The sequence below is a fragment of the Phaseolus vulgaris genome, chromosome 1 (genome assembly GCF_000499845.2).
Source record: "Phaseolus vulgaris cultivar G19833 chromosome 1, P. vulgaris v2.0, whole genome shotgun sequence".
NCBI classification, from domain to species: domain Eukaryota; kingdom Viridiplantae; phylum Streptophyta; class Magnoliopsida; order Fabales; family Fabaceae; genus Phaseolus; species Phaseolus vulgaris.
In genome coordinates, this window is record NC_023759.2 from 45,280,395 (window position 1) to 45,296,066 (window position 15,672).

Below are 15,672 nucleotides of genomic sequence, written 5' to 3' on the forward strand. Positions count from 1 at the left end.
GTCTCTATAAATATTTAAGAACCACACACATATCTTTAGTCTCCATGAAGGTATAAAGAACCACATATACATCCATACTTTTCAAAAATGTATAGGAACCACACACATATTCTTAACATTCTCAAAGTTATAAGGATTAAGACGTTTTCCAGAAAACTCATATTGAGTAAGATCCACTAAATCATAACACCCAGAAATAATAATGATCCATAAATAGTAATTTGATGTATTAGAATGAAGTATTTTGTCATTTTATATGAATTACTTAAAAAATTAAACTATTTCTTAATTTAATATTAATGTACAATTTTTATAGGCAAATTGACTTCCCACTCTTTCTTTAATTCCTCATTTTAAGGCAACAACATGAAGAAAGAGAGAGCAAATCTCACTTATCAAATAAAATAATCTTCGGTTCCAATCACTCTCTTCACTCCAAAACCATTATTCTTTTGTATCTACCATTAAGTCAATCCTAATTTTAACATGAACATAATCACACACTCTCATTCCAAAACTATCAATGGAAGAAAAAAAAAACTTGAAGAAGAAGAGAGACTCAAAATCGGAGAAGAAAAAAAAATTGTTTAATCAAGTTTAATCAATTCATCATTTTTCTTTTACATGTTATTTTTTTATTTTTCATTTTTGACTCATCCAAAATTATTTCTATATATATGTTAAATTTATATCCTAGTAAAAGTTGAGTAAAAAAAGAAAATGCGGAATTTACTTTCTTATCCTTTTTATTTTAAACTCAAATTATTATTATTTTTATTTAAAATAAAATTACAATTTGAACATAAAAATATAATTAAAATTATAAAAAAATAATTATTATAAAATAAATAATTAATCATATTATATATAATAAATTATAAATATAAAAATAAGTTTTTATCAAATATTTATAATTATAAATATTTAAATAATATTTTAATTAAAAATAGTTATAATTTATAAATAAATCAATAAATTATTTTTTTAACAATTTTTAAATATAAGGGTAAATTTGTAAACTTACATTTTTATCAATTAAAATAAATATAATTTCAATCATACCCATCACATCACTCACAGCATATTCTTTTCCTACATTTTCCATTCTATTTACCTTAATCTAAACATCTTACATTTTTTTACACATTCTCTTCAAATCATCTCAAATTCACTCCCTCATTTCCATTTCCTAATTCAAACAAAGCATGAATTTGGAACTAGAAATTTGAGTAATTTTCTTTTGTATTGAATTCAATTCACCCATAGAAATAGTATTTACTTAGTGAATTATTAAAAAAAAAAAAATAACACTTAGAGTTTTATGCATAATTCATCTAAATAAATACTATTCAACGATTTGAAACTTGCCTAGTGGATTTTTAGTATTACCTTTATGTTTTTTGTGATCTACCCAACAAATTGTAACCATGTCAAATTTCAATAACTCATAATAGTTTTTCTTTCTTAGAAAAAACACAAAATAGAACATAAAGTTAAGAGAATTCCTTACTACTCAAGGCACGAATGTCTCAAGTTTCTTCTTCTTCCACCTTTATTTGCTTCTCCATCATCCTTCTTCTTTCTCCTCGTTATCTTTTCTTTATCAAATTGTTGATTTTTGTGATTTGGTTATTGTGTAGCTTATTTTTATTTAAAATTATTACTTTCTATAAATTCTAAGAGATTAAAAATTTGAGAAGTTACTATAAATACTGTATTTGAGAGTAATTCATATAATTGTAAGACGGTAAAGAAAATAAAATCATGTTTGTTAAAGTTTATATAACAAATGATATTAAGGTTACCGTAACTGAATAATATTTTCTTACTAAATAATCTTAAGAAAATATGAAACTTCCTAGATTTAAATCCAAAGAGAAATATAAACATCAAAGGAGACCTCTCAAACTAACATTAGACCAACATGAGAATAAAATAAAAGTTATTTTTTTTATATTATTTTACATCTAAATAGGACTTATAATAAACTTACTAGATTTAATGGATACAATATGGTAGTTTTACTTGTTTTTATTTTACTCCTTAGCAAATCTCACATAGAATTATATAAGTTTGTTTTTTTAGAAGAGCATGTTATAGTTAACCCAATAAAACTTGTTGTTTTAGATATAACTCTTTAAATAGTTTTATATTTTTTTTATGTATATTTCTCACTTGTACTAAGTTATTTTTTCATCATGTAACAATTACAAAAATAATTTACCTTAATTCTTTTAACTCGTTTATAAAAGAAGCATTAATGCATGAACATTATCTACGTTATTTTAAATGTTTCTTTTATCATTAATTTTATTATTTATATATTTAATTATATATGTTACAACTAAATTCTTTTAGCACATTACAATTCTGGCCATGAAATAAAGTCACCTCTATCTAAAATAAAATGGCGAATCAATTAAATTAAAATGTAAAACAAATATATTCTAGATCTGTAACGAGTGAAAAAAACACCAGGAGATAGTGATTTTTTTTTTTTTTAATTTAGAATCTGCAGGAATCTGATTTCTTAAATCATAGTATTCCTGAATATGTAGGAAGAAATACTAAGAAAAAAAAAGTAATTTAGTAAAATAAATAAACATAAGATTCAGTTAGCAGCATTAAGATAATCAAATTGTGAAATTTGAACGCAATCTCTATCCCTCGCCCTCTTCCCTCCCTCTCTCTCTCTCTCTCTCCATGTAAAGCCAAATTTTAACCTAACTTGCTTTACAAGTCCAAATCAGATGGCAATTATTCCTGTATTCGTGTTATTCTTTTTCATTGTTATCGCCACAAAAAAAAATAAAAAGACGAACGAGAAGAAAGAACCTTTCATCACTGTGTTGTATAAAAAGTTGTTGATAGCAGTGGCTTTTTCTCTCCTTCGAATCTTTCTTCTTCTTCTTCTCCCTCTTCTTCTTCTTTTCTTTTCCTTCACCCAAACCCTAAAATAAGTGATTCGTAACTGCAAAAGCAAAACCCTAAAGCAATGGCCCTGCCCCGTGGATCAATCCTCACTCGATCAGTGTGGTCCTCCAATTTGGAATCGGAGTTCGACTTAATCCGATCCGTCATCGACTTCTTCCCTCTCATCTCGATGGACACCGAGTTCCCCGGCGTCGTCGTGCGCCCCGACACCTGCGACCCCTCCTTCCGCCACCGCCAACCAGCCGCGCACTACGCCGTGCTTAAAGCCAACGTCGACCGCCTCCACCTGATCCAGATCGGTCTTACTCTCTCCGATCAAGTGGGAAACCTTCCCACACTCGGCACCTCCAACGCCTTTGTCTGGGAGTTCAACTTCCGAGACTTCGACGTATCGCGTGACGCCCATGCCCACGACTCCGTTGAGTTGCTACGGCGTCAGGGCATCGATTTTGAGAAGAATCGGGAGTTTGGGATCGACTCTGTACGGTTCGCCGAGCTCATGATGTCTTCTGGTCTGGTCTGCGATGACCCGGTTAGCTGGGTGACGTTTCACAGTGCCTATGATTTCGGATACCTGGTGAAATTGTTGACCCAGCGCACTCTGCCGGAGGAATTGGCAGAATTTCTCTGTCTGGTGAGGGTGTTTTTCGGTGAGAGAGTCTTTGATGTGAAGCACTTGATGAGGTTCTGCTCAAATCTTCATGGAGGTTTGGATCGAGTATGCCAGTCGCTGAATGTGGAACGAGTTGTAGGGAAAAGCCACCAGGCGGGTTCTGATAGCTTGCTCACTCTGCACGCTTTTCAGAATATAAGAGAGGTTTATTTTGGCAAGGCTGATGGACTTGTTCAGTATGCTGGGGTCTTGTATGGTTTGGAGGTTTTCTAATTTTCTCGTATGAAATAATATATCAGCTTCGTGTAGGTTTCTTTTTCTGCGTTAGTTGTAAAGCTTGCACATTCTGGCTTATCAATGTCATTAGGAGTTATTAATTTTTTTTTTTTGGTTCTGTTTCACCTGCATATGAAAGAAATTAGGAGAAGGCAACGCATTGTTGACTGAGTGTGTTAACATATAGAGTTAGAGTATGGTCTTTGGTTAGATAATATATACAAGTCTTAATTTCCGAACGGAGTGATAATTTTGCATCTCCCGCCTTATCTATTTTCTATTGATAGTTAGTGGTTTTAACATTTACTTTTTGAAATCTTTGTGTTCAAAGTGTTCTTGGTTAATGTTCATTGATCAGTTGCAAAGTGTCAGTCATGAGGCTTCCATTCCTATCAAAATGTAAGGATAAGGGATACACCCCTCATGGTTTCCTCCAGTTGTTAGAACTCTATTACTATTCGAATGATTTTTTTCATGGGGTTTTAGAAGAGCATAGAATGGATGGTAGGTGGTAAATGAATCTTTACTGTTTCTACTGTTTGTTTTTGTTGTTTCCTATGCTAATTTTTATATCCTCCATTCTAACGGTAGGAAAGTCTTTTCTATCTCACACGCACTGGCAATTGCTTGGTTGGTAGGATATTGCCTAAAAATTTTGAGTTTGTGGAGAAGGCATGTAGTAATCTCAACAAAGATTAGATCAAATAGAGGGTATTTCAATCCTTAACACAGTATATGGTTTGAGGGAAATGGAGGGGAGAAAGAGGGAGGGGTTTTTATGATCTTTTGTTGTTTGGTTCAATTTTTCGAAGGGGTGGAGGCTATCAAAACCCCTTTTCATGTAATTTTTCCTCTCCTCCCTTAGTGGAGGGATTTTGTGGGAGGAATTTGTAAATGACTAAAACATGTCTAAATATGTTTTAAAATTTAAAATTATAAGATACCAAAGTAGATTAATTTTAAAGTTCCTCTGCACCCCTTGTTAGCAAACAAAAAAATGGTTATTTCCCCTCCCCTTCATTAAAATACCTCCTCTCCCTTGCTCTCAACCAAACATAATGTCTAATCAAAATCACTCTCCTACGTTCCCCTTCCCTACCTTTCCCCCTCCTCCATTAAAGTCCCTCCCTTCCCCATTCCTCCTTTGAACCAAACTGTTCCTAAAGGCAAAGGAGGACTGAGAAAACTATAGGTGAAACAATCAAGGCTTAAAAAGACCAGTATTTTATTTGTAAATGTGATTTACAACAACATTTTTTGGAATTGTTTGAACCATGTGCTCAGTTCCACTTGCTGAAAAAAGGCTTGGTTGTTGTTGTTGTTGTTTGTACTGCATGCATTTACGTTAAGTACTGAAGGGTGGTGTGCTCAATGTGAGACTTAAACCAATATGACTATGGCCCTTGATATTATTAGAATGTTGGGTTATTGGCAATTATGTTTTGGATAACACATTTACTCTATTTTATGTTGTATTAGTACACTGGGAATTATAATTATGATATTTGTTAGTTAGCTAGAGGTTTGTGAGTTGGATAACTTGAATGTAAGGGGGAAGGAGGCATTCTATTTTGGTATCATTTGTAGAGTGAGATTTTGTGATCTGATTATGAGGTAATCCATTGTGAAGGGAAAACAATTCCTTGGGAGAGGGGTACTTTATTGAGTTGTGTTCAATTTCACTCAATTAAACAGTATTTTGACTTATAACAATTGTCCAACCTGCTGGTTCCAAATTCGGGACAGAAGGAAACTGATCCCGAGGATGCAGGATATGGAGTTGGGGAATTTCTTAAGGGGACCAGGAAACCTAGCTGTCAGCTCTCAGAAAGCAAGAAAGTTGATGGATGTTAAGAGATCAAACAAATGCTTCAACAGTTGAAGAAACAAAACATTATTGTTGAGTCAGGAGAAGAGGACACATACCCAGCTGATTTGAGTCGACTTTGCAGCTAGTGGAAAGGAATTCAAATAAAGGCACTGGGGGCTGATATATGAACCTGAGAACGGGATCTTGAGAAAAGGTGGTCACAAAAGGGTTGAGGGATGATTGTTGTAGAACACTGAAGAGTCAGGAGAAGAGGACAAATACCAGCTGATTGGACCTGACTTTGCAGCTAATGGAAAGGATTTCAAAGAAAGGCTTTAGGGGGTCTATATATGAAATTGAGAACATAAAAGAAAAGGATCTTTAGAAAAGGTGATCACAGAAGGGTTTAAAGATGAATGTAGTAGAACACCAAGAGTGTTGCTTTTTGTCAATAGAAGATTATGTTACCCAATTCCAATAGCAGTTCAGATAAAATGAAGTGGAATTCATGTAACAAGAATCATGCTTTTATTCATGGATTGTTGAATTGCCTGATAATTTGGAATGAGCTACTGGATTCTTCATGTGAGGCTGCTGAGGAGATATTAGAACAATCCAATACACACATAATTATGGCTAAATTTTAGAGATGGTCAAGATGTTGGTGTTTCCACAGTTTTTGAAGCTTATTTGTTATTAATTTGAGAAAGCAAAAACTGTTGGGAACAGATTTGTGGATAGAGGTGGGTGAAGCATGAATTACCTACAAAATTTGAAGCTTTAAATGGTTGGTCAACTCTTTTTATCTGGGATGCATGCAAAATTATAAAAACTTTGCTGGGGTGACGTTGGACATCAAGATTATATGTAGTTTGACTGTTCCACTACCACAGTAACTGCTGGATGCAAGCCAATATGGGGGGTGGCCATTACCAGAAGAGCCACTATGGATGTGAACTAGTGAGACATGAGGTGCTTTGCCCACAAACACTTTTGCAGAGGATAAATAATAGGAGAAGGGTAGCCTCTGCAATCTTCAAAGTAGGTCTGATTCATGACATGCAGAATACAACCCAATTGGTCAATTGGTTTCATCGAGCAAGACAAGGATGAAAAGTAGATCCTAAAATGTGTACTGGGTAACCAAGCATTTTTTGGGACTTAATGGATCACATAATCAATCATGCAGAGTATGGAGTAACTACAACCATTTCTTTCCGGTTCTGGCAATAGCAAGCAACATATCATGATTCCTGAATTGCTTCTATTAAAATTGGCCTGTGTGCTGTCAGGATGGATTCTGTATCGGGTTTAACCCGTATTGAGTATGAGGAGTTTTTCTGGGAAGGCAAAAAATTAATAACAATTGCTTGTTCTCATTAAGCAAGAAGTATTTCCTATATTTTTTACTTCAAATCCTAAACTTGAGAAGGTTGAAATTTCGAAAGGATGTTATTGTTAGTATACATAGGGAAGGTTAGTTTGGGATATAAGTTATGAGCAGTAAGATAAGGGAAGGAGGTCATTTATCCTGTTATTATGTGTAGATTGAGCTTTTCTGGTAAATCCTTTGAAAAAGATAACCCTTTGAAAAGAAGGAATAAGATAAAATTAGTGTTTTGGTTGGTAACAATTGGATTCTGCCGCGGACTTTCCTCTTTTCCTTTTCCTTTTCCTTTCATAAATATCCAAACAAAGTTTATACTACCTTGATCTTCTATGTTCATCCTTATTGCTTTTTCAATAAACATATGACATTATAATTTAACATTACATTTCCTTTCAATCTGGTAATTGATGGATGAATATGGACAATGGAATATGGTTAATAAAGAAGTGTTTTTATGTTTAAAATCTGATTGTAATGTTTGAGGATGTAGTAGGTCTATCAGTTAAAGGTATATCTTTTTTATGCATATGCTCCAAGTATTGCATGCATCTTGCTTGGCAAGTTGAGAACAGCACCAGTTCAGGAAAGAGACTATTATTTGTACTTGTATGATGAATTTGACTAACCATGTCCATCTTATTAAAATCATTGTGATTAGAAATGTGACCACAGTTTTGACTAGACTTCTTGATGGATAGATTCAGCTAATATTGTCTTGCATGCATGGCTGAATGAATGTTAAGATGTATTAAAACTGAATATGAATTATGAATTCAAACATTCATGTGGTGCAATAAAGGAAAATTGAAAATGATATTAGCATGTCACATTCAGGGTGGGTCAGTGTGTCTTAATCCAGCATTAATCAATCCTCATGCTCCATGAAGTGTGACAGTGTCCAATGTCAATAGCTGGTGGTCCGTTCATCCAGTTGGATGCGGTCCACCTTTTTATTCTTCTTCCTATTGTATTTGTTTTTGACACCCCGACCACGTGATGACATTAGCTTGAGAATGTTTCACGGTCTTTCGTTGTTGAGATAGTAAGATCCTTAAAATTATGTTTAGCCAAGTGAACAAAAAAAATAAACATAATATACAAACTGGAAATCTGGCCCCAATGATGTGACACTGTTCTAAATACAGAATAAAACTTTTTGTATGAAATCAGTAGTGAAAAACATGAATTAAAACTTACCAAAAGTAGTCATTAAAATTTTACCAAAATTAGGAATTGATATTTTTTTAAGCAAGAATAACATTTTTATACAATTACTCAACAGCTAAGTAAATCATTATCTTATTTTAAAATTATATATATATATTATTAAAATATATATTCTATTATTAAAAAATATTTAAAGAAGTAGTCTTGTTTTAAAAATAGATGAGTGTTAAAATATATTTTTTTCTGATGGTTCTTTCTGTATCAATTGATTTCCAACTTCAACTATTACAAATAAAAGGTAACTGAAGATAGAGTTAAGGAAGGAGATAGTTTGATTTGAGATGAGTTTTGAAGATGTTTCAAATTCCAGTATTGAATAACTAGAAGGAGTAAAAGTATAAAGCCTTTGAATATGTTAAAGTTCTAGGATTGAATAATTAAGAGACTGTAAAAATATAAGCTCTCAAAGTTGCTGTTCCAGTTGCAAATAATAGTATCCATAAGAATTTCGTGAGGTGGTGGGGACTGGATATACATATATTTCCTCTTCATTCTTGTTTCATTGCAGTGTGGATAGGATTCCATAAAAATAATTTGCTCTTCCATTTAAAAGTTGAAAAGAAAATATAAGGTCCCCACTATTATTTTCTATTGAAACAATATTACAGTCTAATCAAAAACAAGATAGGACCGGATCATGGTCCATTATATTCATTACACGTCACAACCATGTACATTCGCATGCATTGGTTAATTTAAAACACATAAATACTATATTTTAAACTCTTCTGAATTGACTTAAAAATAATAAATTTTAGTTATTTTGATGCTCATTAATGTTTGGATGTTTCGGACAGACCCAAAAATAAAGAAGAGAATATGAGAGGCCATTGCCATGGGCAAAACCTTTGTATATATCTACTGGTTTAGTATCAATCAGTTCATCTATTTGCAGTTCTGTGACTTTATCTCAAGGGTCTCCATCTACTCTCTGGACCTTTTTCGTGAGACACGTGAAGAGACTTCTATCATAACAAGTTACATAATATTATGTATCCCCACATACATGGTTCTTAAGTATCATGTTATTATTTATGAACCAACTATCCTTTTAATGATTTTCTATTTTAAAAAATATTTTCTGTTATATATGTTTATTTCTTAATATAATTTTTTTAACAAAATCTTATCACGTGAAAAGTGTAGTGTATCCTATTGATGTGTGTGTTTACATTAAATGTGATATATATATATATATATATATATTAAAATAATAATTTGATATGGGATAAGGAAGAGATTTTTGAAGAGAAGAAATGTATATGGTAGAACTATTTTTTAGAAATATTTTATTTATGAGAAAGTCAGATGTTTCTAATTAGAAAAAGAAAAAATTATACTTTGCATAATACAACTTTTATATTTATTAGTATATATTTTTTATACTAATTTAGTTCATGAAAAAAAATAACTGAAATTATATATAGATGTATATAAAATTTATTATAAAGCATTTGATATTTTTTTACTGAAAGATATTTGTTAAGATATACAAGAATAAATTGTTATCATTCACACAAAATATTTTACTGATATTTGTTTTTGAGATAATAGTTAAGAAAGTAGAATTTAATCAAAATATATTGATAATATAAATATTTTTTCACTATTACATAAATATATGAATCATTGTATAATGTAAAATAGTAATTAATTTTAAAATCACATTATAGTAGTTAGTTGAGAAAATTAAAAACAAAATATTTATAAGTTTGAAAAAATAAATATGTTAGAATTTATTTAAATCTCCATGTTCTTGGTTTAATTTGTATATTATTTAACAGCGGCAAAGAATAATAATTTAAGTGAGTTGACAATATATTGATGGAAGTCATGATTTAGGAATAAAAATGTAGAAGAATTGAGAAGAGTTTTTTTTCTAGTAATTAGAGTTTCAATTAGAATTGCTACAAACTTTTTGAAAGTCTATAATGTTAAATTAGGGTAAGATTTATTCATATTAGATATAAATAGGAAGGAACAAGAAAAATTTAAATAAGTGATAGAATAATATACTTAGAAAATACGATTTGTAGTAGAAAATATTAGAAGCTATATATTCTTCTACTCGTATACTTGTTTTGTGAGGGATTTTGAGAGCTCTTATATATTATTGAGTGATTAATTTACACAGTTTAAAGTATTGATAAACTATTATGAAGAAATGATAAATATCTAGAGTTGGTATGATTGTAGGTTAATGATTGTGTTTACAACACATTCAAGAGAAGAATGAGTGTTAATAAAAAATTAACATGATGATCTTGTAATTGTTGACCAATAAAGCAGAGTGTTTTGCAATATGGCAGATCAGGAGTGATGCAGCATTATAATTTAATTTTGTTTGTTTATTTGTGTAAATGTGTGCAAATAGCACAAATGGTTGTGAAAGAACCTATGTTATTTTAAATGAAGTTTGAGTTTAATATTTATTTATTATAAATTTCTCTTTTATTAGTTGAGATATATTAATAATTCTTATTTGTTTGCATGATAAACTAAATAATATAAATAATAGTATTAATAATAATAATAATAATTAATTTTTAGTATCATTACCATTATTTTAGGAATAATGATTAGAATGAAAAAAAAGGATTATAAGGTAAATTTATCCATACACCATTGTAATCTTTTATATAATTATTCAATTATATAGTTACAAATTTCAGAGTAAATACTATATTTTCTCTCATGGGTTCATTTATATCCTCTCTATTTTATTATATTAAAATAATTTTTTAATATATTTGTATTCTTTTGTTTTAATATGTTAGAATGACGAGTAAATTATTTAAATTATTTTTAGTAAGTGAAATTAACAAATTGAAATAAAATTTCAATCTATTAAAAAAATAAAATTTATATAACTCTTTTATTTCTAACCATTTGTAATGGTATCAAAATTAAAGCTTTTAATATCTTTCCTACTACGGAGAGATAGTTGAAACTGAGTTGTTGAGAATGTTTTTGAAACTTTTTTTATCTAAATTTTGTGATCCATGATGTGTTTAAAGAGAAACATATCTTCACCTGGTGTATTCTTTTCTGTTGTATTGATCATGTTATATGTAATATCATGTTCATTTTTTGAATTCATTTTGTGTCTTTAGAATGCATGTTGATAGGGTTTCCAGATACAGTATGATAATAGATTTTACTAGTTGTGCAAAACAAATTTTGTAAGATTCAAAATCGATTTGTTTAGGTTCATTAGTTTTGTTGTGTGCTTGCAAAATCTTTGATATTTTAGTGAGTTTGGTTGGTGTGGCCGAGAAACTTAATGTAGATCTTGGATATGATGAAATAATAATAATAATACCATTGCTGATAAAAAGAAAAAAAAAGAATTAATATAAAATTAACTGTGTGCATCTGCTCTCTCTATCATTAGTTTCTTGAAATATTTTTAATTTTGGTTTTGTACATAAAATTGAAAGCAACCAAATCTTGTAATCAACTGTTTTAATAAAGATCTCATTCTAAGTTTTGTGAAGATTTGAGATAGTTCAATTCACTTCCCTTTTGAACTCAACCCCATAAAACTAACAAGCGGCATCAAAAATTGGTTTCTAGAAAGATATTAAGATCTAATCTTCTTTTTCGAAAAAGTTTCCTTTTATTGAGGTGTATCTATTTATAGATCACGAATGTTTGGAGAGGTAAAATATCAATTTTAAAAAGGAAACACGAAAATCTTGATTGAATACTTTGATAGAAAAGATATAGACTATTATTACAGATGATTCTATATGTCATTATTCAGACTGTCTTTAGTGGTGGCAAATAAGTTAATTCAAATACAAAGGAATTTCCTTTTGGGCTGGGGTTTTGAAGAAAAGAAGATCGCTTGTGCCTTTTGAAAAAAGGTGTGTGAGCCTCGTGATATTGGAGGCCTAGGTATTATCGATTTAAGGACGTTTAACTTGGCGCTCTTAGGTAAATGGATTTGGAGGTTGGGTTCGGAAAAGGGAGGTTTGTGGAAGGAGATTCTTTCTAAATACGGTGGATGGAGAAGTTTGAGAGAGGAAGGCACAAGTAGGAGAAGTTTCCTTTGGTGGAAAGATTTGAAGGAGGTGTGGGCGTCGGAGGGCTGGGGGAGGAGTTTTGAAGACGATTTTGAGTTGAATATTGGTAATGGAAAGGATATTTCTTTTTGGGAGGATAGGTGGTTGAGTCGTGGAGTTCTGAAGGGAGTATTCCCAAAATTATTCTCAATTTGTTCGGCCAAAGATGCAAAGGTGGCTGAGCTTGGATATTGGTCTAATGGTGTTTGTCTGACGTAAACCCTTTTTTGATTGGGAGAAGTCTTCGGTGGAACATTTGATTCAGTTGTTACAAGGGGTGAAGTTGGATCTGGGAAAGGCGGATAGTTGGGGTTGGAAGACTGGGGGTTGTCAAACTTTTACAATTAATTCTGCTTATGCTGAGGTAAGGAGGGATCGTGTAGGGGAGATTTTTCCAGTTTACAGTATGTTATGGAGGTGTAAAGCGTTACCTTTTGCTTTGTTCACTGCTTGGAGGATGATGGAGAATAAGATTGCTATTAGGGTTAGTCTGGTAAGGCGCGTGATGGTGGTTGAAAATTCTTTGTGTTGTCTGTGCGGGAAGGAGGAAGAGTCTTCTAGTCATTTGTTTTCTACTTGCCGCTTTGCTTAGTGTGTCTAGAGTCTTTATTTTGAGTGGCTTGAAATTTCGTCTGTAATTCATAAGGACCCCAAGTCAAACTTTTTACAATTTCAGGTTGTGTCAGACTTCAAATTTGTTCAACGTTATGTGTTGTACAATTTGGGTTGGAGTAGTGAGTGAAATTTGGAAACACAAGAACTCTGTCATCTTCAATAGGGGTGTGACAGATGCGATAGAAGTGTTTGTGTTTGCGCCGATGCAGGTAAAGGTTTGGTCTTGGATTTTTGCAAAGTCCAGTTGTGTTGTCTTTCCTTACTCTATGTGGGTGATGAATCCTTTGGATTGTATGAGGATGATTCATTAAGACCGTTTGAGTTTCTGGTAGGTGTCTTTAGTTGGGAGGTTGGTAGTAAATTTTGTATAAAGATTCTACCTGTGAAGTGGTTCCCATTTATTTATATTTTATTGCTGATAAAAAAAATTCTAAGCATGTTATTGAAAATGAACTTGTTGAAAAATCCTTGGTTTGATTAGTCTTAAATTGAAAATAAAAAGAACTTAAAATGACTGAATGATAAAAATATTATATTTTTTGTTTGGAATCTTTTGAAAAAAAAAATAGATCTCAGGATAGAATACAATCTGTTATAGTATATTTAAGAAATAATAATTAAAGTTCTACATGAATGTTGTATTGTATGTTAGTTTTGAATATAAAATTTATTAGGTAAGTTATGAAGATGGATTTATTATAAAAAATATTAAAATTACCAACAAAATTAGGTCAAATTGATGTTTTTAATAATGCAGGATGAGATAAAAACCTGTGTTAAGTTGATATATGGTATAACTTTTGATGTGAGTTAATGAATACTTATTGATATTGATAGTAGGGATACATATCTAACATCCTTCTTCCAGCTCCAAATAGAATAAACTCAAAGTGAGGTAGTGAATGAGTTAGGTTTTGATGATGGAAAAAATTGGAAGAGTTACACTTTCTTTGTAAAAAAATTATAAAGACAGATTATAAGATTTAAAATAAGATAGAATTGTAGTATAACAAAAAAAATGATTCTTAAATTTTCCCTTTCATTATATTTTTGTGATACATGATAATAATATGGTATTTATTTGATTGAGTGGTAAAGGATTTAAAAAATGAATAATATGAGAGGGGAAGTAGCAGCAATAGTGCTTTCTAAATTGACCCACCACTCCTTTAAAATCTTCCCACCCAAACCCACACACCACCGAACCACATCTGACTTCCCATTAATGCCCCCAACCCAACACAATACCAACCTTCATCACTTCTCTTTTCTGAGAAACTCCCAATTTCATTTCATTTGAATCTGCATTTCATTTCCCATGGGTAAGAAAATGAAGCTTCCTTCCCTCCTCCACAAGAACTCACACCCCAACACCACCGCCAAACCTTCTTCCACTTCCTGGCCCTGGCCCTCTTGCCACCAACCTCGAACCCTCTCTTTTCGAGCCCCAAACGACGTCGCTTTCAAAACCATCAACCCCGCCTACTTGGACATGCCCGAGAGCTCCCACTCCTTCTTCACTGTCTCTCCCGACTCCGGAAGCTTCTCAACCGCTTCAGAAGAAGATTCTAGAAGACCCGATTCTCTTGAGACCCTCATTCGCCCCTTGCGTTCTGACCGTTTGTTCTTCCAGCCCGACCAGACAAGTTCCATATTAGAGTCCAAAGCAGGAACATCAGCACCAACACCAACAGAAAAACCAACGGCAACAACAACAGAAAAACCTACCGCAGCAACAACAACAACGTTGCCCTTCGAAGACAGCGTGGTTATGTCTGTAGAGTCTCAGGACCCTTACGTGGACTTCCTCAGGTCCATGGAGGAGATGGTAGAGGCCCAGTGCGTTAAAGACTGGGATGGTCTCCAAGAGCTTTTGTGTTGGTATTTAAAAGTCAATGGAAAAAGCAACCATGGTTATATTGTTGGTGCTTTCATTGATTTATTGGTGACTTTTTCTTCCTCCACCACCGGTTCTTCTTCTGATATAAACTCTCATTCTCCTTCCTCCCCTTTATCATTCTACAGCTCTTCTCTCTCTTCCTCTTGCAGCACTCGCTGTGTTTCCTGTTTGGAAGCTGAGGACGAGGTTCATATAGCTACCACTAGTTCTTCTTTCTTGTTAGAACAAGTTAGGAAAGACAGGACTTCGTCTTCATCTTCATCCTCTTTGAATTAGATACTCATTAAGGCAAATATTAATTATTGTGTTTGTACTTTATCATACTTGCCACTTTATGTTTATAGTCAGTAGTATTTTTTTTGTTTGATGGCGCTTCCATGGTTATTTTTCTCCTGTATAATCTCTGTGTTTATGGGAGTCACACTTAAGCAGGAAATGCAACCGTACCAGGAAAATGGAGCTAGGTTGTCAATTTTTGTTTCCTTTACTGCATAGGAAGCCAAGGATTAGAAATTTCTTTATTTATCCTAAATTATATTATTATGCTTACAAGAACTGTAATGTCATTATCTTATTTTGTTAAATGACATCAAATCCTCTATTGCTTTCATTGAGATAGACACACTCTCTCTTTTCTCAATCTGAACATCGTTTTTAGAACAATCTTAAAAGTTGTTTTATGGTAAGTAATTAATAAATATAGACAGGTATTTTGGAACTCAGTAGAGTTATGACATTATACGGAATGAGGTTTTGCTCAAGTGTATTCTACAAATTATTATGAGGTTTGTTTTGCTAAAAAAAAAGTACACGGTTCTACACAGAACTAGTTAAATTCAA

General features: G+C 32.2%; 2 protein-coding genes across 2 annotated transcripts; both read left to right on the plus strand.

The window, feature by feature from the left end:
- Positions 1–2,641: 2,641 nt before the first annotated feature.
- On the plus strand, positions 2,642–3,924 carry LOC137814614 (probable CCR4-associated factor 1 homolog 9). Its single transcript, XM_068617434.1, has one exon. The coding sequence runs from the start codon at positions 2,996–2,998 to the stop codon at positions 3,818–3,820; it is 825 nt and encodes a 274-aa protein (XP_068473535.1). The 5' UTR covers positions 2,642–2,995; the 3' UTR covers positions 3,821–3,924.
- Positions 3,925–14,092: 10,168 nt separating this feature from the next.
- LOC137814615 (transcription repressor OFP13-like) lies at positions 14,093–15,442 on the plus strand. Its single transcript, XM_068617436.1, has one exon. The coding sequence runs from the start codon at positions 14,251–14,253 to the stop codon at positions 15,106–15,108; it is 858 nt and encodes a 285-aa protein (XP_068473537.1). The 5' UTR covers positions 14,093–14,250; the 3' UTR covers positions 15,109–15,442.
- Positions 15,443–15,672: the final 230 nt, after the last annotated feature.